This window comes from Vanellus vanellus (assembly GCF_965231255.1).
Source record: "Vanellus vanellus genome assembly, chromosome: 4".
NCBI lineage: Eukaryota > Metazoa > Chordata > Aves > Charadriiformes > Charadriidae > Vanellus > Vanellus vanellus.
Window position 1 is genome coordinate 21126996 of NC_138909.1, and position 25213 is coordinate 21152208.

Here is a 25213-nt window from a genome sequence, read left to right on the forward strand (position 1 = left end):
TACCTGCTCTGGTCATCACTGCCACAACTGCTAAAATGGAGGTGGTTTCAGCAGAAGTCAACAGCTTGCTCCCTGAGGAAATAATGGACACTGGTATGACTCTGGTGGAAGACGACAGCATCGAGGCAGTTATTGTGTCATCCCCAATGGGAGATTCTATTCCCATGGAAACCGAACTGGAAGAAATAGTGAACATAAGCTCCACCAGTGACTCCTTAGCTACGACTACAGGCTCAGTCACCACAGAATCAGTTACTGCACCCATCAATCACTCGGGTGATGTGACAGTGAACGCCACAACCCCAAAAACTGATGTGAATGCAGTAGTAAAGCCTACCTTTCCAAGTGGCCTCCATAAACTTGGTGCTCAGACCCCTGTCACTATATCAGCCAATCAAATTATTCTGAACAAGACCGCTGATATTAAAATAGGGAATCAGAGTATTAAACCGGATGGGCAAAAGCTAATTGTAACAACTTTGGGCAAGTCTGGCCAGCCTATTGTTTTAGCATTACCCCACAGCCAGCTCCCGCAGGCTCAGAAGGCCACATCCCAAGCCCAAGGTGGAGACTCCAAGGTACAAGGCCAGCAGATCAAAGTTGTTATTGGAGGCCGGTCAGAAGTGAAACCTGTTGTTGGTGTCTCAGCTTTGACACAAGGAAGTCAGCTGATAAACACTACAGCCCAGCCTTCTGTTTTGCAGACCCAGCAATTAAAAACAGTACAGGTAAAGTGAATTATGCTGATGGAACTTCTTAAAGACACTTTGGTTGCTGCAACTGTTGTCCATTTCCTTCATTCATTGACACATGGTTACTTTCAGCCTTTGCATTTATTTCTTGTATTAAAAAATACAATGCTGCTCTTAGCCCATGCTTTCATCTGTGGATGCATTTACCATTTTAGGCCCTTTACCTCAGCTACTGTCTAGAAAATTAAGATTTGCCTCAGAGAAAGTGAGCTATTAAAATTGAGTAAATTGAAGAGAATTTTCCCTTTACTTTCATTCTATAAAAATAAAATCTATATGCTTTCAGGAACACTGAACTGAACTCTGTATGCCTCTTGTTCTTTATTCAAAGTGTACGCTGCTTTACTCATTTATGAAAGAGTAGCTTCTGCCTATTACGTTTAGTTTTTTTAAATAAACTCTCTGGAAAAAAACCTTCCAATATTTGAAAAAGAACAGAAAGATATCTTGTCTGCCTCAAATCTAGTTAAACTTGTTAATAGATACTGATTGACTAGACGCTATCATAAGCTCAACACTTCAAGATCTTGTTCCCAATCTCTAGCATGGATCTTGAGATATTTGAAACCACAGCGACACTGCTGGCATCTGAAAATATGTTGAAAAGGCTTGGGTTGTGACCCAAAGGGTCTGATTTTTATCTGGTATATGGCACAACTAAATGTGAGTGACTTTGTTCTAGTTGGCAGTGAGGCAGAAATAAGACCTCATGAAAGTGAAGGAAAAGTAGAACTCACTGCAGGTTATGATGGAAAAATATTTATTTTACAGTCTAAATGAAATGAGAAATTAAACTAAGTATGCTAATAAATCTAATTTGCTGCACATGAAAAATCACAAACTTTAAAGCATGTTATTAGCAGAATGCTTAGTTCCCCAACTAGTATTTCAAGGCAAGCAAATAGGAGCAACTTTCAAGATGATTTGTTTTGAAGCTGCAAATGATCCCTGCACTAATTTTTGCTTTCTCCTTTTTTTGTTGATACATCATACCTGTGAAAACATGTTTAGTAATGGCTGTTTGAAACATATCCATTTTCTTAAGTGACTTATTTTTGTACGTTGATTATTAATGATATGGTCATCATTGCAGCTTTTTTAAAAAGCCTCTGCTGTTGACTGAATTAGGAACATCTAAGAGTGGATCAGTTCCTGTTACTTGGCTTCAGTTACTCACTGCCAAGTGACAGATGCAGGAAACTGAGGAGAATGACTTAGCTGTGATGTGCTTTTGCTTGCATGAGATGACCTGTGCCATCAGTGACTGAAATATAGGGACTTGGGAATTCTACAGGTTCCTTAATAGAAGCTCTTCCAAATGGACTTGCATCCATTTGTAAATCTAGTTAATTGCAGTTTGAGTAAATTTGTTTTGTTGTGGTCTCTTTTTTTTAAACCTTTGCTTCTGTTTGCAAAACATTGAATTGTTAACACCTGGCATTCCTTTCTTTCCTCTGAGAGGAGGAAGTAGAAATGAAAAGCAAGAAGGCAATGTTCAGTTGGTTATATGTACCCAATACTGCAGGGAAGATTATTACATTAGCACTTCCCAGACAGTGCTTTTCCTTGTACGAAATTACTAAAGTATCAGAGGGATATATGAGGGTAGGTGAGAGATTCTTGGGCTGCCCTGTCATGAATGACAGGGGAGGTAACACACGCATTGAGTCCCTGGCTTAGAAAATGAAGTCATGCATTTACCCCATCATCTTGAACAAGCTTCTTAACCTTTCAGTGAGTGGAAAAGGAAGCTGTGAATGCCTCCCTGCCTCCCAAAGGTCTTGTGTAACTGTGAATCAGGCATTTTGGATGCAAGGCAGCACAGCAATTCAATTTGGTGCTGAAAAGTGAATTGGTAAAAGATTAAATGACAAAGAGCTCTCTTCGGTTCTCCTTACGTCCTCGCTGTTGTAGGGGCTTTGCAGGTTATTAGAGAAACTCAGTTAGCTTTGCTGTAATCTAATTGTGACATTTGACATCTTAGCACCTCAGAAAAGGTATAATTGATAGAGTTAAGCAAAATGTTCCTTGGAATCTGGCTCCATCTCTTATTACACTTTGAGGTATGAGGCTGTAAGGTATAAAATGTGGCAGGACCTTTGGCTTCCTCTATATCCAAAGGTTTATTATTGTCCCTTGGCAGCTTGTCCTGATTTAGTTGAAACCACTGCCCTTGGATGAATGGACAAAACTACTGAGCAAGTGCATCTGCTTTCAGCCTGTGGCTCCTGCCTGCCTACAGGCTTAAAAACAGTAATGTGCCTGCTGGTGCACTACTTTAGTCCAAGTGCATTAAGCAGGAGTTTGGCCTTGCAGATGACTCTCATTGTGATTTCTGTCACGAAGGTAGTCTAACTTGAACTTGTCATGATGTGGTAACTGGCTCTGTGTTCCAGTGGTTAAATCTATGTGTCCATAGCATTATTGCTACCATGGCAAGACAACTGCTAAGCCATCATTGTGGCTTCATCTCATCATGGAAGAGTGACCTTGTGCACTCCCTAACTTCAGAGCAAACTCCTATTCTTATCTCAGTTTCTTCATCTTCTCTGAAGTACACTGTTCTCCTCTCCTATTTCTAGAGTCCCTGATTTTTCATATTATGCCAAATATAAATTGCATAGGGCGTGGCTACGTGGACAAGCATCCATGACCTCATCTAAGGAGTGGCTTTGTAGTATGTTAGCTCCTTCATAGTAGTTGACCATATGGGTATTCAATACATCAATAAATGTGAGGTATGCATGTTACCCTTTCTGTATGAATAGAACATGGTTTGACAGATGAAAACAAAGTCCGAAACTTGCTCATTCATCTTGTTTAGTGGAGAGTGCTTAGGAAGACACAAATCGACCCTTTAAATAAAAATGCGGATAAATCTCTTTACTTCTGTAGGGGAAAGAAGGTTGGTGTGTGCTTCTAAATATAATAATTTTCTTCTGGAAGAGCTTGTTGCCCCAGGAAATATTTTTGCAGTCTAATTCAAAGTAACTTGTAGAGAGCATGTTTAGCTTGCACAGGCAGAGGAATAATGTTAAGCTTCTAGTGATTGGTACAGGCAATGGCAGAGGGCTCCAGAGGACTTGCTCTTTCTGAAGCATTAAAGGGGCAGTCTGTCAAATCTTGATTATTTCCTCTGGCTTCTCCAGCTCTACTGAAAAAGCTAGTGAGTTTCCCACTGATGCCTAGAAGACTGTCACAGGTAGCTGGGGTTATCGGCTTCAGTGGCAAAAACCTCAGAAAGGCTCTCTTGGCAGCAAGTAAGGGCAGGAATGCACTGCCTCCCCTTGAGGGCCAAGGGCTGTTCCTCACCTATAACCAACAACATTTGAGTTTTGTTATGTTTCCTAAGCCCTGAAGGGATTTGCTCATTTGTTAGACCTCCTTCATAGACAAACAGTTCACCCAAAAAAGCAGGGGGGAATTTATCTGAGGAGGATATTGCAAGTTGAGTCTGAGGGAAACAGGGCTACTTATGTTGACCAGCTATCAGTTTGGGATTTTTACTTTTTTTTTCTGAAATACTGCATGTTAACAGGTAGCTAGTATTTTACATGTGTTCATGTAAGTTATCTAAGCGCATTTGTTGACTATTACTGGGAAACGACTGCTGTTGTCCAGAGCTGACTGTTGATCACATCCTAAGTCAGACTTTGCCCTCACTTCAGAGTTTGAAAGCAATAGCAGTTGAATTACAATAATACCTTATGGCAGGGCAAGATTAATTTCAGCAGAACGGAAATCTCAAATCAAGCAGATGAAATGTGGGGTATTTATCAGAAATTAAAATGTGTGCAAATTTACAAAAGAGTTTACTGATAAGATGCCTGCTCATCTATCAGCTGTGTATGTGCTAAGAGAACTGAATCCTTGAAATGTTAAAATGGCTTTTATTTAAATTTGTAAACTGGTCTGTGAATGAAATTTCCTTCTTCAAACAACTTGTTTCAAAGTTTTTAAGTAATATGTCTTCAAAAAGAGTGGGGGTTTTTCTTCTCAGTTTCATTGTGAGCCTTGACTATTGTATACCACCTATAAAGCAGCTAATGAGGCCCGGGTGTAGCATATTTGGGCAAATGACCTTCACCTGCCAATGGTCTGAGGTAGTTTTCCTCTGAGGGACACTTGTATTGTAAATGTGGAGCAACACGTGACCTTAATGAGGACCTTAAATGAGGTCTGTTTTCTGGCACTGCCAGGTGTTAAAGCTTCTCATTGCTGGCTTCCCTTGGCTGAGCACAGCTTAGGCATGCAGAGGCAGCGTTTGCTTTCCACGGGAGGCTGGAAGGCTCCAGTGCCATAGCAGGAGTGAGCTCCAGCTTCCCCAGCAGTGCTGGGAGTGTGCTGCTGGGAGCTGAAACAGCCTCACAACGTGCCCTTTGCAGGGCAGCTGAGGAATTCATTATATGCTACTGAATACTTCAAATGTTTTGGCATTACTCTACTTTAAAGGAGGTGTTTTCAGTCAGCAAATTATATAAATAGGGGGTTGTGTAGGAAACCATAACATCCAGCCTACTCAATTGCTTCATTTAAGCACTCACAAAGTTCTCAGGCTGTTAAAAGTAGCTGTCATCTCTATCTCTTTACATCAGTGAGATTTCTCCAGTTAGCTACTTGAGTAACAAAAGTGGTTTTATGCCTTTGAGAGGTGGCTCCCCACATGGATGCTGATGTCGTGCCTGGATATTGTTGGAATTGGTGGCTGGTGCCCGTGGGATGTGGCTGGGCATGTGTGGTGGAGGAGAGGCAGTACAGGCCTGACCTGTGGGGTGGGTAAGTGTAAGGGCTTCAGTAATGCCTTCCAGTGTGCTCACTTGGACTCAGGGAAGATCCTAGTCATAGTCCACATCTTCAGGCAGCCTCTGCAGTCGACAGGTTAAAATAGTCTTTGGAAGATGTCTGCCTGTTAATTAAACTGTTCACCAGCTGGATTCCAGTGTATAAAAACTATTAAGATAAATGCATCTGGTAGTTAACTTCTGTCAGTGTTGAAAAGGGGGGAAAAATATTGTTTAAGAATTTTAAGACTCTGAAACCCTGCTTATAAAAAAATCCAAGTTGAAGTGATCTGTCTCGTTGAATTGCATGTATGTGTTCTTGGTTTAGCTGTGTTTCAGGAGACTGGATCACAGAAGGAAAAAACCACTCCCTTGTACTGATTTGTTCCCCATTTGCAGGGTAAAAATGTGCTGCAATGTCAGAATAGGTCAAGAGATGTTTCAGAACAGTAGTTGTCATTCAAATCACTTGAGGAACAAGTTTTGTCCTAGTTTTCTGAAAAAGAAGTAACTTTTTTTTAAAGCTTCAAATATTGAGAGTTATGCATTTAATTTTAACATTTTTACATAGACCAACAGTACGTAAGAAATAATTTCAGCATCTTGAAGATTAAGTAAGTTTACATAGAGAGCTTACAAAAATGCTGCAAGGGATTTGGCTATCCTGCTTTGGTGGCTGGTTTTCTAAAGTGGCACGGATGACATCCTAGTTCTCTCCTGAGTGAGAAATGGAGCTGAAATGCAAGATAAGCAATTCTTTTAATTATGTGTGCAAATACTGGCCTTTTTATTTTCTACTGTACTTAGCAATACAATAATTTAGATCCAAAATGCTCAGGTTACTTTAGATCTTTTTTTTCTCCAACTTTCAGATTGCGAAGAAGACCCGAACCCCAACTTCTGGCCCAGTGATCACCAAGCTGATCTTTGCAAAACCAATCAATAGCAAAGCTGTTACAGGGCAGACCACTCAAGTGTCACCAGTCATTGCAGGTTGTACTACTTTGACTTGTTTTGCTTTACTATTTTTTAAAGGCTGTTCAAAGACATGGTGATTTAGAAATTTTTCTGTCTTGATGATTTTACTGTAGTTTCTGTTGAAGTAACTTAACTAATTGAAAAAAGAAATCATCAGAGTGTTGTGGTAGAAGCAGATAAATGCAGTTGTTGGTACCTTTACACTTTGGTCGTTTAGAATTACCTTTGTGACTGTAGAGTTTGATCATTTTGCTTTTACTGTAAGATGCTTTTCCTTTTCTGCATTTTGGGGAGGAGAAAAAATACCTCCCAGCCAGAGAAAAGGCTACTTGATAAACAGAAAGTATTTGTAGATATATAAATACACAGGGGAAAAAGGAGACACGTGCTCTTGTATTACTTTAATCTGCTTATAGTTGGACTTAAATGTAATGCATCCAACTAACAGGAAAAAAAACGTTGGGAAAAAAGTGGGAAAAAAAGGTTAATAAAGCTGTGTTTCTTCTGTTAAGTTGCTCACCTACTTCGAAAATATCACAGAAGAGTCTAGGAAAGTAATCAAGGCAAATAAGAAATTGTCTTTGGAAAACAGATCTATGTTTGTGTCCTTTAAAAAAAAAAAAACATCAAACCCCACAGTATAATTATTTGTTTATTATCACAGTGGGACTGACGTGTCCCTTGCTAAACACATTATTGCATATATGCAAGTAACATCTGAGACATGTAAATTATCTCAAAAGGACAAATGTAAGAAGCCAGAGTCGTCTTCAGAGCTTTGAAGGATGTCTTCAACTGCTTCCATATTGACCAACCCAAGTAGGCCTAAAATCTTTTCCACATATTTAAAGTTAAGCCTTTACAGAACTAGGACTTGAGCTGGTTTTAAAAAGAATGTAACTGTCTCCTGTATTCAAAACTTTGATAGATACAGCTGAATGGCACATAACTGAAACATAATCTTTTCCTTGTCAGGCTGCCTGCACCCTGAAGCCTGACTCGTGTTTTGGTGAAAGAGGGATTCCCCATCCCACTCCCCAGTTTTTCCCCTTTTTCAAACAATTGTGCAGACCTGTGAATAAGAAGATTGCTTCACTATGTTTATAAATATTTTAATTAAGCTGTTTGTGTGTTAAAATAAACAACAACAACAACAAAACCCGCAACTCTAAACCATTAAAAAACCTGAAATCAGCCATTTGGAGCTGCATTACATTTTCATCTGGCAATACATGAAAATTGGTAAACAGAAAGGAACCACAACAAAAATAATACTACTAAGAGCATGTTTTTATGTTTGCTGCCTCCAGAATGAAGGGAAGTGTCCAAGTCAAAGCATATCTGCATAATATTGACAAGCAGATATGTTATAAAATAATCTTCAGCTTTTAAGACAGTATGTTGGAAAATCAAGAGTACCTGTCCCTAAGCCTGTGAGAGAAGCATTACTGGGAGGTGAAGATGGTTCTGTAATTGAGAGGAAAATCTTTTTAAACATCTGCCTTTCTGCTCACCATCCCAAACAGCCAGCACAGCTTGCCAGCTTTGAGAGGCTGGCATCATTTGGAGGAAGGTGTAAGACTGTGTGTTGTGTTTTGATTTTTTGTGTGCGTGTGTTTTTATGAAACTGATAAATATTTTTAATTGCCTGGGATTTTCTGCAAACTGAGGTGGAAGATGTAAATTTGAAGGACTTGTCAACATAAGCAGCCAGATTCTGTTTAGGAAGCTGATGCCAAGGGGTGCAGAGGGGTTGTAGTGAGAAAGGGAAAGCTGTGACCAGGAAAAAACAAACTCAAAGCATTGAATACTGTAGATGGTGAAATTCCCACAGACTTTGACATTTTTCAGGTTGCATGTGGCATTGGCAACTATCTGCACTGTTACTTAGGCTGCACAAAAGTGAAGGTTATTTTAGTGCATGTGGACCTCAGAGGAAGGCAGCTTTCTACAAGGATGATACTTTTTCTTGTTAGTTCTAGTTGACTTAATTGTCATGCCACTGTTTGGTTTTGGATGGAAAAGTTGTGCTGGTGTTTGTTTGTTTCTTATTTTTATAAACGTAGTACAAGAGAATGGGTGACAGCAGCTATGGCAGAAATGAATCTGAGCCAAAGTGCAGCAGAGGAAAGCTCAGTGGTCAAGCACTCTTTGGAAAGAATCTTAGAAGTATGAAAAAAAGAAAAAAAAAAAAAAAAGACTGATTTCATGATTGGGAGCTGCTGGTTTTAATGTTTAACCTTTTTTGCCATTGTAAAAGCAGATAGTTTGTAGAGTTACACCGCCACCCATATTTTCACAGGAGTGTCATATATTCTGTTAGGCAGTGGGGAAAAAAAAGAAAACACAAACAAATGCCAACACAGAAAGGAAAAAGAAAAAACAAACAAACAAACAAACAAAAAAAAAACACTTAAGAGTTGAGTGTAGACAGACCAAACACCTTTTTCTTGGTCACTGTAACACAGCTAGTTTCTGATGTCTGTGGTTTTAAAAGGAGGTAGCCCCCCACAGATGCTCAGTTTCTCTGTACGTTGGCAGCAGCCCAGGGAGTTCTAGGAAACTGCCAGCTGGCTGGGTGTTTGTGCACAGCGCAGGTGTATTGGAGGGCTGCACACCTCGGGATGCTGTCCTGGCTTAAAGAAGTTTCAGCTGAATGTCACAGAAAGCCCAATGTACATTTTGGCTTTTTTAAGCCCAAGTGAACTGTCTTTTTATTTGCAATAATGCCAAATTATTTTCCTCTCTGTTGTTAAATCTAACTCTCAGAAGTAGAGAAAACTTTGCTTTAAAAGTTAAACAGACGTAACTTGAGCTGATGGTATCTTCATTGTTTATAGGTAGGGTTCTTTCACAATCTGCTCCAGGAACACCACCAAAGACAATAACGATCTCTGACAGCGGAGTCATTGGATCATCTTTGAGTACAACACAACAGACACCGAATAAAATAGCTATCTCACCACTCAAATCTCCTAATAAGGTAAGGACCTTATTCTGGCTGCAGCCTTCTATCCCTCCTGCACAAGAATGGAGCTTGCTCTGTCTTTACTACAATCTGCTCCAGAGTCTCCATTGCACATCATAATGCTCTGTGGTAATGGCCTAAGCTAGATTTTTTGCAATTGGCTACCTTGCTGTGGTTTTAAGTAAATATGCATTACTGCACTAGTCTTATTCCTGCCATTTCTTGGCATTCCCTAAGCATCCATTCCAAGAGCAGCTGTTCTCTTAGCCAAGTGCTCAAACAGTATTTTTTTTAATGCCTTCATAAAATGTTAATAGGCTGTTTAAGAGGAGACCTCAATGATGCTAATATGTCAGCACTTATTAACCGTTGCCTGCTGCTGCATAGATAATTTAGTCTTCCCCAATCACATCTGAAGTAAACGAGGTTTGCAGTGGTCCTTGACAAATACAGAGCTGGAGATTGGCACAGGTGGGCAATACATAGAAAAGGTAACTAATCCATTGTAAACTGCGTTATAGATGAGTGTCATGGTGACGCTTGTATTTTAGACTTGATAAAATTGTCTCGAGAAGAGGAATATTGCTGGAGAAAGGAAGAGTTGGAGGGAACAAGGTGCATAGTGCATACAAACTAAGTATCATGTATAAAAACTAGTTTAAGAGTAGAGAATTCTTAGTTTGGCCATGCTTTAGCTATGTAACGTTATACAAATGGAGTGAAGGACTTGTGTTTGAGAATTGTTAGTGAGAGAAGCAACATGAGGAAGAAGTAAAAAAAAAAATCTAGAATCAAAAGTAACAATGAGTGGGGGTTACATGTTGAAGTTATTGTAGATAAGTAATTCTAAGTATCTTTTAAAAGCAAATGTTTTCAAATATTGGGAGTTTTCTTAAAACATAAAGAAGGGAGTTTAGAACAAAAAGTAGAAAACCAACCTTGGAGGAGGTGTGGCTATATAGAATAACAGTATTCAAACACTGCAGAAATGTGGTGAGAAGACTGGATCTCTACATGAATCTAGAAACTAGATTTGAAAACACTGACATTCTTATACTTTGGCTGAACCAGTACTGTAAGGTGAAACTCCCCTTGCCGCCAGCTCTCCTGTAAAATTTCCATTTATGATTACATAGTCATGGTACTGATTATAAAGCTGTTATTCAGAAACATCCATCCTGACAATGGACAATAGCTTCAGTGGGCTAGTTTACTTTAAAAAAAAACAAACAAACAAAAAAAAAAACCAAACAACAAACACACACAAAACCAGAAGCAGTGCTAGCTTTCTGCAGGGGCCTTTTGGTGCTGGAAACCAGCAACGCCTTGAAGTTTCTAACATGTCGATGTGCTGTTGTTGCATGGTTGGACCCATGTGATTCGTGATTAAATACAGCACCCTTGTTCGCAGGAAGAAGTCTTTGTACTGGTGGAGAACGTTATTTTCATGAGAGGAGAAATGTGTATGTACAGGATCTTGCATCCTGCGCAGAGATTTAAACTGCTTCTTTGTTTTGCCAAGCAGCTAACAGTGGTGTCAGTGGCCTCCCAGCCTCCCAGCTCCCCCCAGAAGACGGTGGGTGTCCCACTGAATGTAGCGTTAGGACAGCAGATCCTCACAGTGCAGCAGTCAGCACCCTCCTCCCCTGGGAAGGCTATAGTCAACCACACAACTGCCCAGGTACAGACTGACTTTCCTTTGTCTTTTCGCGTGTCTCTGTCTCATCACTTGTGGGAAACTGGAGTGTTGAATGGCAAATTGGCAGTGGTCAGTCCCAAGGTGTTCTGGTAATGGTGTTTGCTTAAGAATTGGCCAAAGCATTGTCCTGAGGAGCATGCACTTCAGTTGAGGGGTGCAAACCATTGCAAGCCTGTACAAGGGCATGCTGTTAGAAAGCAGCTTTTGGACCTGGAAAGCCCCACTGGGTGCAAGGTCTTGTGTCTGTATACTGAATCTCCCAAGTCATGTGAAAGGCTCCTTATGACACAAGGAAGAGTTCTTTGGGTGGTTCTATCTCTTGTACCAGTGTTTCTAGGCCACTGACTAGGGCTCCAGGTGTTTCTGAGGTTTGCAACAATGGAATTTGTATTCTTGTGATAGAGGTCTGCATAAGTGAGACACTATGGTCAGAGACCTACAGAATTAGAAATTGTTAGTTTCCTGTGTCTTGTTTCTAGAAAAATATCAAAGTTTTCCATAATACCTTTGATAAATTGATTTGCATTAATGAGTGACAAGACAAAACTGATCTTTCTTGCAAAGTACGGTTCTTACTTTTTTTCTCTTTTGTAATCTTAAGTGAATCTTTTCATATCTTAATGTCTGTGTTCCTGTTTTGGTAAACATGAAGGGATGTGTGTGACTAAATAACTAGAGTGCTTGTAGCAGGGAGTGGTCACAGTTGCACGTACAGCATGAGACCAGAGATTTAGACATATCTTGTCTTACCAATACATGTGATAACTGGAATGCTGATATGGAGATGTAGACACCAGCATGATTTGATTTTCTTTTTCTTCCACCCCAGAGTAAAACTGGCAAAACTGTCTTTTTGAAACAGTTATTAAAAGGTTAAGTCACTCTAATGCAAGCACCCTAAGTGACAAAGTGGAGATGTCTTATGTGGTGTACATACTGAGATCTGATCCAAAGCTGTCTTACACAATGCAAGGGTTTCACCTGTCTTCACTGGGCTCAAGAACCTGCCCTTAGAAGAACCGTCACTTGAATTTTACAATTTTCCCAGTTGTCCTTGGATGGCAGCCGCTAATTTGTGTGCTAAAGGGAACTTTGCTCATGTTGGTCTCCCCGTGATAACACTTAGGTTATGACTGTGCTTGCAGGTAGAGCTTATTTTGAATTCCTCTGGGTTGCTGAGGTCTCAGCATATTAAAAAGAAAAAAATCCCCTGAAAACACCTTCTTTTAAAAGACTGGGCTTATATTTCCAGTGAAATATGAGATTTCGTTCCTGTAGTTGCTAAAAACCGGGGAGCTGGGAAAATGTTCTAATAAGAAGTCACATCATGCTATCAACCAAATTTAATATTAAAACTTAATGCCAAGGACAATGATATGTTTAGTATCAATATTGAAAGATACTGAGAATAAAAAACTGAGCTCCAAAAGAAGATAGATGGAAGGAGAAAAAGCAGGAATAAACTAAGGTTTGAGGTAGTCAGCAAGGCTAGAAATAGAGGTTGTTATCAAACTGATAGACTTATGAATGTGTATAAATAAAATAAATACTTGCTTGTTATCAGTTTGTAGTTTGAAAGAAATTGGAAAGATGAAGTCTTGAAAATTCAGGATGTACTGTTATTCCAGCTGTGAGGTAGCACAGGTCTGCTGAACTCCCTTTTATTCCGCTTTTGCATTTTTTTTAATAAATTTGGTTTGCTACTTTTCATTGTTCTTGCTTCTTTCATTTTTCAGCTTGTGCCCTCTTTCACGTGTCTTCAGCTATCAGTTTATGGACTCTGTTCCATTTCCTTATTAAGGGCTGCACATTGATTTCTGTGAATTAATCACAATCTGTCTTACAGGATGTATCTGTACACACAGATAAATCATGCCACAGTCCAGCACAAACAGTTCTGCAAGTTCTTACCATGTGTTTTTATTAGTAGGAATATTTCTAGGTTTGTTCATTGCTTGATTTTGAATACAAACTAAGCCATGTTCTTTGTAGTCACCTGAAGTGTTTTTGGCAAACATTGTATCTGGGGTAGACTGAGTCACCCTGCTCACATTAATATTCGTTTGCTCTGGTGTTTGGTATAGAGCATTGAAAATGGAACTTAGTTTGCTCTGAGCTGTTGAGAGGCATTTAATCTCTTCGTATTTGTTTTACTTTCAAAAAAAACCCCAAAGAAACAGGATAACTGACTTGCTTCTCAAAGATATGAATGGATTGAAGAGTTGCTCACTAACAAGTTGAGGAATAAACACGTTGATGTTCTTTCTGTCTTTGTACAAGTAACTGCTGTCTGCATTGGCTTAACAGGCTGTGAAATCAGCAGTGCAGACCATTACTGTAGGAGGAGTGGGTACGTCTCAATTCAAGACAATTATTCCCTTGGCAACTGCACCCAATGTTCAGCAGATTCAGGTACCTGGAAGCAAGTTCCATTATGTCAGACTTGTTACTGCCACAACAGCCAGTAATTCAACCCAATCAGCCAGTCATCCCAGTACAAATACACAACCTCTTCAACAGGGTAAGTGCTTGTACTAATGTGTTGTTTGAAATAAGTTTTTCTTGTTTTTTTTCTTGTTTGTTTTGTCAGGATTAAAATGAGAACATAAGAGATCTGTCAAGACTGCCAGATGTACAGATGTAGGTTTTGTGGTAGACTCCTATAAATTTCATATTCTATTGTTACCTGTGGTTTGTATGTGGAAATGCTCCTTTATGTCAAATTCCTCTGTAGTTGGGCCTGAATCCTTGGAGCATTTTGGGTTGCTTTTCCCTAGTTTACCAGCTTTGTGGGTGACTCATAGCAAGTCCTAAATCCTCTGTATGAAGAGAGTGAAGCCAGGACAGCCCACAAACATATTGCCAGAACTCCCGCAACATGAAGATCCTTCCATGTAAAATGCTTTAGAAGCACCAGATGTTTTTGCTGATTTCTGTCCATGCTTTCTGGAGCTGCAATGGAATAAAAGATTTTCAAACCAAGCTGTTGGTTTTGTATTCTCTTGCCAAGGGAAATACAGTGTCCAGAGGAGCTCTGCACCCGAGCTGGTTTTTAAGCCATTGCTGTGAAACGTGTGCACTCACTCTTGTACCAAATACCTGTTTACAAAGGTGTTCTTTAGAAATAAGTGTTACGCACCATTAGTTTGGTCAGTTAATCTCAGTCCATACTTATAGTATTAAGTACCTTTGCATTACACACATGTGAAAGTTTGGAGGACTGAACTGTGGAATTTGAGCGAATAATGTGTGTTAATGTGATGTTGTTTCTTGTTACTAGCTAAGCCAGTGGTGGTGAATGCAACCCCAGTGCGGATGTCTGTTCCCATAGTGCCAGCACAGACTGTGAAACAGGTGAGATAAATGTTAAGGGCATATTTCTGACTTATTTTGGCTGGACGGAAAAAAGGTCCAGTTTCAGCACTGTAATGAAATGCTCTGTTAATAAAATTGCATTTTGAATCAACAAAACAATGATTTCATAAGGACCTCTTTTCTCTCCAGGTAGTGCCCAAACCGATCAACCCAACCTCCCAGATAGTTACTACTAGTCAGCCCCAACAAAGACTTATTATGCCAGCCACTCCACTGCCACAGATACAGCCCAACCTCACCAACCTCCCACCAGGCACTGTACTGGCACCAGCACCTGGCACAGGAAATGTCGGGTATGCAGTCCTTCCAGCTCAGTATGTCACGCAGGTATGGTATTAACCCAGAGATAAATAAAGAAATAGTGCTGTTGTGGAACATACTGTCTTCCTCTTAAAGGTTCTTGATCCTCAACTGTCACCTGACACTAAGGGGACAGACAGTATCTTTTAGGGAACCTTGGCAGAATGATGACGGCACTAAGTCATAATTACAATTAAAGCTTTATTGTCTTAGCATGATTTTTTTATTAGCATAGAATTTATAATCAAAATAGCACAGGATTTCTATAAGCATAATCAGTGGACTACAGTTTTATAAGTAGTGTAGTACAGAATTTGTAATACAATTTAAATTACATTTTCAAATCATCTAGATCTTAACGTACAATTTCTAATCACCAAGACCATCTGCAGATCGGGTCAGATCTTTAATACATCATTTGCTTTATCAATATAAAAATCATAATCTAGACTCTAAAATCATAAAAAGGAGTATGAGTCAGTCACTTAATCCTTGGAGGAAGCAGATGTCAGTGGAGGTGTCTCTGGCTACCGGAGTGTCACGGGTCTCACTGTCCAGCAGCGGTGCTGGTCCAAGTTCCTCACTTAAGACTTGTAACTGCTTGATTTTATAGACAGTGCTCTGTGTGGTGTTACACTTCTCTTGTTCTATGACAGTCATCACCATCAGCTGGTTGTCCAGGAGTTGGGGAGACCTTCAAAGCCAGTAAGGAAAGGAGTAATTGGTCTGGTGCCCAGGAATCTTGAGGCCAGTAGTTAGGGGAAGAAGAAATCTGTTTGGTTTGTCTCCTTCCTTCACAGGACCTTCAGGGCCTGATAATGAGGGGAAAGGGAATGAATATGTGACCTCCTCAGTTACTACTGGCTGCTTACATTATAAAGTGGTGTTAGTTACATTAAACACATTACCAGGGGTCAGGAGCAAGGGGTACCACTCATACCTGGGTCTAGGGATTAGTTTTTTGCTCTTTGTCAAGATCTGACCAACATTCAGAGTGAAAAGGGGAATAAATGAAACATTCTGCTGAAGAGTGACCATCCAGTCTGTACAAACAAGGACTCTGTCAGCTTATGGCATTACTGGTACCAACTTCATTTCTGGTTCCCTTCTGGTTTGTCACAGCTGCAGTTTGACTCTGAAAACTCTTACTGTGGCCTTCCAGTCCACATCCACAAATCACCTTAAACTAAATAATACCATTTGTTGGACCTCTCCTCAGAGGTTTTGTTCCAGAAACAATCTGGCCCCAGTAGGTCCCTATCTTGTTATGTGTCAGTCTGTCATCGGAACCTGTCCCAGCAGGAAAAAATGGCTGTGCATAGGTAATACAAAAGAAGGTAGCCCAAAACACTGTCGTTTGGCAGGTTCTTACAAGGTTTTGTTGTTTTAATGTGAAAAAACAAACTGGGGGTCCAGGTATGCAGAGAAGCTGGAATGTAAATCATTTTACTCGCTTTTATTTGATTCCGTAATAAGTGGCTTGTATATTAAGGAAGCTACTAAAGTTATTTGTACAAGAAGCAACCCTGTTCTATTGGGGCAGGGTTGCTCAGGAAAAAAATGATGAGCATGATTTTAGGAGCTAGAACTGTTCGTGGTCTGAACATTTCTGTGTGTAGTCTCTGTGTTATCTGTGTGGCTGTAAACACTGCAACAGAGAACAAAAATATCATCTAAAATGCTTTTATGCTAAGTATGGAGGCAGGAGGTTGCTGCCTGGTCCAAGTTCTACAAATGTCTAAAACAAGCATATTAATTTTATAATAATATCTGGAAAGCTAATTAAAAGACCAGCTACACATCCTCTTATGTATACCTTAATTTCTTTGATGTTACACGTTAACTTGTTTGTTTTGTTAGCTACAACAATCATCGTATGTGTCTATAGCAAGCAACACTGGCTTTACAGGGACATCTAGTATCCAGTCCCAAGCACGGCTACCATTCAATGGGTGAGTGTTTTGGAGAAAAAACAACGAACAAATAAACAAAAAGAACCACTGCAGTATAGGCTGCTGAATGGGGGAGCTGAGCTGTTAGAGTTTGGTTTGAGGGATTTTTCTAAGAAAATCAGGTATCCTCTGGTCTGGTTATTACCTCTGACAAAGGACATGGTTCTGTCTGATAATTGAGCCAGTCTCTTGATCAAAGGTGTGTTTTCCTTTCTATTTTTTGAACTTGTAGCAAGAAGTCGACCTGAAAGCTCCCTGCTGCTCATTCTTCATTTTGCACCAGCACCTGGGAGCTACAGGCCTCAACTGTTTCTCAACATTGCTGGGAAGAGGTGCTGAAGGATATAAGAGCTAGATGCTTAGCACACGTAGAAATCCAGCTGAAGAGCAAAATGGAACTAAAGCCCAACCTGGATCCTGATAGGAGGCTTTGTTTTTTTCAGGCTTGTATTTTTCCTTTGAGGATGAAAGTAACCACTAAGATATTACTTTTCCTTTTGCCAATACAGCAGGCTTAGCTGTTCTGCACAGTCCTTTTGTGTTATTGTTTGCTGGAAATTGTAAACACCAAGATGCTTTTTGTTGCTGCAACTTCAACTGATACAAACTAATCCCAAATCCAGATGCAGCTATTCAAACAAATGGGTTTGATTTAATCTCCCTAGTATTACGTGCAGAAATTGCTGGATAGGGATGGAACAAATCTCATCAAAAGTGATTAGTGACACAAAATCCGAGTTTTAAGAGCATTTAAAGACTCTGATATAAAATTTATAGATAAACTGAATACTGCGTTTTGGGTTGCTTTCCCATTATTCCAGAGCTTTTTTTCTTTTTTTTTTTAATTCCAACTAGAACAAAAGAAAAGTCATAATCGTGTTGTGTTAACTTTGGTTGGATCTAGTCCCCCTGCATGTAGAGAGGTTCTGGGGAAGTTTTCCCTGATTCCAGTTTTCAGTTATGATGCTTCCTTTAGCTTTAAGCCTCACTTCTGCTTTAGGCATGCAGCCAGATTTGCAGCAAATAAACAATCTCTTTCTGGGTTGGAATGGCACTGTGTATATAATAGTTACTTAAATGCAGTCAGCCAAAAACCTAATGCAAGGGGAATATAAAGATTTTTTTCAAAGTTTTTATTATGAGCTATTTACTTGAATTCAAAACAGGAAGAAACTGATAAAACAGTGTGTGTGTGTGTGTATATAAATGCGTTTTCCCCCCCCCCACAGAATAATTCCTTCTGAATCTGCAAACCGCCCCAGGAAGCCTTGCAATTGTACTAAATCTCTGTGTTTGAAATTGTAAGTACAGCTTGGTTTTGGTTTTGTTTGTTTTTTTTTTAAGCCTTATTTTTGACATCACAAATTTATGCCAAGTATCAGAATATAATGTTTTTAAATATGTCAGAAATGTTACGTTTTGATGCTAATTTAAGGTTGCTTTTGATAGTGGTGGAGATGTAGTGCCTGTGTAATTTTGCAACTCCTATGAGCTATATGGACCCTAACATTTTATACATTTCTAACTTCACAGCCTTGTGTGGTAGAGGCAATTCTACTCAACAGCTATCATTGTGGTGGTATTGTTATGAGTGAAATGATGTGCCATGGTATCCTCAGTGGGCATCTGCTGTACTTTGGTGAAGTGCATCAGTAATACCATGCAGAATTGAGTACTTCAGAAAAATTGGGCTGTTTATCTTTTCTTAAATGACTGAATAGACAAGTGATTCTTCACTGACAGGTGTGAGTCTTGCTCGTCCTCATGAGACATTTTGCTATTCCGTTCAATGTCTTTGTATGAGTTTGACATAAAAGCATTTTAAGATGAGGAGATGCTAAGTTTCTTCAACTTCAGGCACAATCAGTTTACAGATTTTTGGAACAATAACAGGAGGAGATACTGAAATTAAACTGTGGTTCCCTGAACCCTAGGCAATGAAGAGGAGATTGATGGTTTGCTACTCAGAGGGAAAATGATGCAACAGTATCTGAACCCAAGTTAAGAAGCGCGTGTAAATTTTTCAGCTTGGGTTTCCTTTCATGGAATGCATCCCACCTCTATGTGGGGATGTGCACCCTGTGCTTCCTGCCTCAAAATTGTCTGTTGCACCGAAGATGTTGTAAATGGGAAGATGTGTAGCTGTTTGTTCAGATATTTTACAACATACTTGACTTGTTAGATGCTTAGGGTTTTCCAGTTACTTTAGTCTTTGGTACCTGAATGCTCTGGAAATCATGGGAGAATAACGGCATTACTGGTGATGCTTTGCACCTTCAGAATGCTGTTTGGAAACAAACTTTTCTTGTAAATTACTGTAATTATATCTTTAAATGGCTAGGCATTGGTGCAGAGCAAATGGCTAACTCGCTCTGGCAAAGGTGTTTTCTCACTAGTAAAACTTTTTCCCATCTGGAAGGGGAGTTGCGTTTTTCCAAAAGAATGTTGGAGGTAGGCACATAGCCTGTTACACAAAGAAGAGAACTCAGAGAAGTTATTTGCTCACTGATGCTCTGGGTTGAGGCTGGTGCTTTTTGTCTTAGAAACCAGGACTATTCCACTACTGAATTCTGAACAGGACAGAAAGGAGAGCTATTGCAGCTTGTAAAAGCTTTTGATGTAGCATTAAGGATGCTAAAAATGCAATTCAACCAGATAAAGGGTTGTTGTGGACTCCAGGGCAACAATAATCTAGTTGTTGTAGTGGGCAAGCCACAGGAAGCCAGTTTTGCAAGAGGTTTAGGCTCCTAAAAATGAACATACACTCCCAGCAGGATTTCAAAAGCACCTGAAGAGGATCAGCAGTTTCCATCAGCTATAGCTGGAGGTGGTACTGGAAGCATTGAAACATGCCATAGTTTGTTGTGGCCCAAAGCTGTGTTTCAGCTGAGGTGGTGCTTCCGTGTATCAGATCTGTGGGATGGTGAGATCTTGGTTTTGGTGGGAAGTAGCAGAGGTATGTAAGAGGCATGGCAATGTGATTGGCTCTTTCTGTCAATGGTTTGCTGCTTTTTATTCATATACTTGTCCCTTTAAAGACTCTGTGATAAGTACAGCTTCATCCTCATTCAGATCCTTCCCCTAGTTACCAGTGCTTCAAAGTCTACGAGGTGTACCACTTGTTATTCTTTTTCTATCCTTCTATCCCTGCTTTGGTGAACTCTGCCTCAGTTCACAGCTGCAAACACCTTGTGGGAAAAACTAACAAAAAAAGGCTTGTTGCTGTATTAGTCAGTTTGCCTTTTGATTCGTGTGCCAATCGCTTGCCTTTTGTTTTGGCTGTATGAGAGCTCCTGAAAGCTGACTTGAACTGACTAGGTCAGAAACTGGCTATCAGGTAGCTGCAGCAGGATGGCCCTCAATATGTGGCTCAGTCACCCAGGAGTCACCCTAGGAAAAAAGTCTCATTAGCTTCTCTTGCAGCTGTGGGGACCTGTGCTATGTGAACATCACCTCAGATGGTCACCCTTGAGCTATACCTATGTCTTTAGACAGCAACTAGACCTGCACTAGAGGATTTAGGCCTTGCAACAAGGCTGATACCACTTGTACATGTGGAGTTGAGCACAGGGTGACCCTTACCCTTATTGGTGCATAAGCATATCACCAGACTAGGAACTTCTGCTACCATCATCAGTACTGACACCAATGTAATGGTCATGTTTACAAATGCCTTCTGCATCTTCTGTTTCAGGTATTGTGATTGTTTTGCAAACGGTGAATTCTGCAATAACTGCAACTGTACAAATTGCTATAACAACCTGGACCATGAAAATGATAGGCAAAAAGCAATAAAGGTGAGGGGCCTCTTCCCTGCCCCAAGGATAAAAGCCAGTTAGCTTGTGTCTTCTGAAGCTATGGCATGGGGCACAGTGGGTGTATAATGCCCTGATCTCCTCCCAAGTGTGCAAGGCTTAATTTCTTTTATTGCACCTCTAAATTCTGCTCCCTGACTCTTTGGGTCTGCATTGACAGGCCTGCCTTGACAGAAACCCTGAAGCCTTCAAGCCAAAAATAGGGAAAGGAAAGGAAGGAGAATCAGATCGGAGACACAGCAAAGGTTGTAACTGTAAACGTTCGGGATGTCTCAAAAACTACTGTGAATGTTATGAGGTATGAAGCATTATCTCATCTTAAAGATACTGGCTTTTTTCCTTTAGTGCTGCAACTTCTTTGATTTGCTTTGTCTCTTCTTTGTATTGCTGTAATGTTTTCTCTTCCGTTCTTTTCTATTGCTATAATGTTATCTCTTCTTCCAGCAGTTTGAATGTAGAAAGCCGTGTGGCAAAATTGATCACTTCTGTTATATAAGTTTAATTTTAAACCATATAGCAAATTTGAATTCAGGCTTGGATTTGTCCTTTACTGAAAAGCAGTATTTCCTAAAGAAATCTACTGCACTGAGACCCTAGGAGGAGTTGAAGCAGTGTCCCACAGATGATATGGGATAGCACGTATCTGTGGAAGACAAAAGCAAAAGTTGTTGTGTCTGATCAGTCTGTGGATGTAGAGACAGTGGCAGACTGACCTCTCTCATAGCTCAACCACCTAAATTCCACTGGTGAAGAAAGGGATGGTGAAGAAACTATCAATTTGCATGTAATTGAAGTATACATTCTGGGAAGGCATCTCACTTTGAGTTGAGAATTTAGAGAGAAGACTACTTGGGGGGGGGTCTTCTAGTGGCTAATTGATAAGAAATTAAAACAAGATCTCCTTTTTGTTGTGGCTTGACATAAAGGGAGTCAAGCTTGCAACAGGTTTCTCATGTTCTGTTTGTTTCTTTCAGGCAAAAATTATGTGTTCTTCCATATGCAAATGCATTGGCTGTAAAAATTTTGAAGAAAGCCCGGAGCGAAAGACATTGATGCATTTAGCAGATGCTGCAGAAGTTAGGGTCCAGCAGCAGACTGCTGCAAAGACCAAGTTATCCTCCCAGATCTCAGATCTGCTGACAAGGCCAACACCAGCACTCAGCAGTGGTGGTGGGAAGTAAGTTAATGCAGCACCCTTTTTCAGTTGCTTGTAACATGTTTTTTCTGATGTATGTGACAGGTATGTCCCTGTCATCTTTGAATGTTATCTGTGTAAGCTGTAGAAGCAGGACCCCTGAGGCGACTGGAGCTTTTTCTTCATGCAACCATGCTTTCTGTGAAACCTAGGGTATGCCAAGCTTAGCTATGTTCAAGCACGTAACTAAGAGTTGTCTCCTCATGGTTGCCCATGTGCTCACAGAAAGCATGAAGTACAAGTGTCCCATTTACTGAGAGGATGTAATCCTTGAGCTGCCCTTATAGTAAAAGCTGGAGAGTTGTTCTATGTACCTGAGCATTTCAAAGTATATTTCAAAATGTGTATCATTGGAGGCCGGCACAATGGTCCACCAGTTCATTTAACTGTAACTGTAGCTTATTCACTCCCTGTTGGTTGTCTAAAGGCTCTTGGAAGCAATGGAACAGATGTAATCTCATCAGTTCTTGTACTGAAAAGTTGCGCAGCCCTGGAGTTAGGTGCATTGTGTGTTTTTGCTGAGAGTGACTGGATCTTTCCTTGTTTCAGGCTGCCCTTTACGTTTGTAACCAAGGAGGTAGCCGATGCAACCTGTGAATGCCTTCTCGCACAGGCAGAGCAAGCAGAGAAGATGGGCAAGTCAAAAGCTGCAGCAGAGCGCATGATCCTGGAGGAGTTTGGACGCTGCTTGATGAGAGTTATTAACTCTGCGGGGAAGTCCAAAAGTGACCCTTGTGCCATGAACTGCTGACTCGTGCACATGAGCCACAAAAAAGAGGACTGAACAGAACACTTAAGGCACAGGGACACTTTGGTTTGGCATAGAGGATTTAATATTTGTTAATTTGGTGCTTGTAAATTGACCTGCGTAAGATTGAAACAAGAAAATCTTTTATAACAAAATGTAGAGCCTTTTAAATCTTAGCTAAATCCTCTTCTACTTAAGACAATGCCTAAGGGTCAATTCTTCTTCCTGATGTACAGCTTTTACCTTGGGTTTCTTAAAAATTAGATGTGTTCTCCCCTTTCCGCCAGAAAAATTGCCTGAAGGGCGTATATAAATTATTATAATATATTATTTACAGCGTATGGAGTTGCATCACTTTGTGCATACAGGAAAACACAGGTGATGTCAACAGCTAGGTGATGCTTTTGGAAACAGGCCCGTAATAAGGAAGTATCAGCGATGCAAAATAGTTCTGAAAAGAAGTATGTAAAAAATGAGCATCTAAACAGAAGGTATACTTGTATTTAGGACCTGACACAGCATGTTCCTTTAGTGCACGGAGCACTGTGAAATACACAGGCAATAATACAGAGGTGTCGCTTACAGATTTAGCGTTGGGCAAGTGGTGGAATCTCACTGGAGCAGGGCCCACGGAGTTTAGAAGTGAACAGAATTAATGGGGAATTTTTTTATAGGAATGTGACCGAGAGCTCAGATGTTTCTTAAGCTGGAACTTGAAGGCTAAGACAGTGGCCTGTTCTCAGAAGTGAGGAAGAGCAGCCATGCCACAATGCTGGACTCTCTGCCCAGTGTACAGCATTACCTAAGTGTGCAGTGTACAGTGTTACCTAAGTGTACAGCAGATGGATGCTGTTGCTTAGGAGAAGCTTGTTTTTTCAGAGGTCTGCAGTAGCCTAATCCCTCACTGTAGGTAGGGCTGTGCAGTCCGTTGTGTTTTCTAGAATCGAGGTGTAACCCTGGAGAGGTGTTTTAATCTGAGAAGCTGAGGTCGTGCGAGATGGTGGAACCACAGTGGTCTTAATGAGGACTCAAGACAATCTGTATCCGAATCAACTTGCAAACGCAGGTAGGGATCATGTTCAGCCTGGTTGTGGGTCTTCAGGATGTTGCTTCCCTGTATGCTGACAATTTATTTCGTGTAAGTTGTGGGTTTTTTAGTGTTGTTTAGAATGACTGTGAGAACTGTGATCAGAGGGGATGCTAGCACAGAATCAGGATTGCTACCAAAACAGATGCACAGATCCTTTTACACAAAGCAGGGAGGCAGGGGGAATCAACTATAGCTGTGTACAGACTAGGACAGGGGATTTTTTCAGTATTTGTTATGGGCAATCTCAGATCACATTCTTGATAGTGGAACACATTTTCAAAATTAACCTGGTAGGTTACTTACCCACCATGAACGTCAATAACCATGTTTAATCACAGGCGTTTTTATTACCTGTCTCACTGCAGCCTGAAATAGCTAGGTTTTTCCTAAAAGGATTTTGTATTCCTTGCGTAAAACTGTAAATACAGAGAAATGCAGCAGAGCTCTTCTTCCAGGTTTTCTAGCAGGACCAGGCTGGGGAAAGGTAGGGTCCAGGCAAACCAGCAGCAGAGCTAAGTGCCTACATGTGTGATGGCAATAGGATGGGAGGATGCCTCCACTCCTGTCTTCACCCCACAGTCCTGTGCACTGAGCAGAAGGCCCTTTCTTCTTGACCCTTCTCTGGTGCCTCCTTAAAATGCCTCGGGGACATGAAGGGCCTAGGAGGTGGCCAGCAGCAGCGGCCAGCCCACTGAGTGGCCATTGCAGAAAAGGTTTGATCTGCCAGATGCTGTCTTAAGAGCCCTCTTTGCCATTAACATCTCCCTGAGCATAAATAGCAATTATATTTGTGCAAATCTCTGAAAAGGGAATCCACCTCTCATGTAAGTAAATACTGTTTTTTTCATAAGTAGGACTTGGATTTACTAAAAAAATCAGTGCAGTAACTTTACATGTAGATAGTGCGGATATTAAGTTTACTTCTAGTGACCTAACATAATATGTCCAGTAAGATTTGTATAAATGTAAATTAGTGTAAGTGAATAAAGTAATACCTAGTTATGTTATTTTTCAAAGATTGCAATATGCCTTCTTTTGTTTAGACTTCAATCCATGTTAATTTTGTATATATTTCATGTCTTACTCTAAATTGCACCTTTTGTGATGTGTATTTATATGCCGTGTGCAAAAACACTTGTGAAATTTAGATTACAGTTGTAATTATGTATGATGGCATTGCTTGAGAATATTTTGCTTGTAAAGACTTTGAAGCTTCAATCAAATGCTCTTAGTTCTGCTATTTTGTTTTGAACAAGCTTTCTCAAATATTAAGCTTGGATTCCTATCTCCCCTCTTCCTGGTGTAGAATCTGTGAATTGGTTTTTGTACTTCCTTAGCCATTTGCATCAAACTGCTGGACAAGATTTACAGTCAAGTTCATCCAGTTACACAAAAATAATTGGGAATGGGGTAAGGGTTCATTTTCTAGTTCTGTTTACATCTGAAATTAGAAAGATTAAATTTATATTTACTAGACCTATTCAAAGAATACACTTTTCTATATTGTACAAATAAATCACAGTCAGATAAATCACAAAGAAAAATAAACATTTATACTAT

The 25213-nt window shown here is 40.2% G+C and overlaps 1 protein-coding gene across 2 annotated transcripts; it reads left to right on the top strand.

The window, feature by feature from the left end:
- LIN54 (lin-54 DREAM MuvB core complex component) lies at positions 1–25213 on the top strand. Of its 2 annotated transcripts, none has more exons than XM_082483023.1 (13): positions 1–728; positions 6406–6526; positions 9352–9494; positions 11002–11160; positions 13486–13699; positions 14459–14532; positions 14683–14880; positions 16714–16805; positions 18035–18106; positions 20500–20602; positions 20781–20918; positions 21595–21797; positions 22365–25213. In XM_082483023.1, the coding sequence occupies exons 1-13, from the start codon at positions 36–38 to the stop codon at positions 22564–22566; spliced, it is 2412 nt and encodes an 803-aa protein (XP_082339149.1). In that variant the 5' UTR covers positions 1–35; the 3' UTR covers positions 22567–25213. The 2 variants fall into 2 exon arrangements, with proteins under 2 accessions (XP_082339149.1, XP_082339148.1); XM_082483022.1 differs by having other exon boundaries at positions 11005–11160.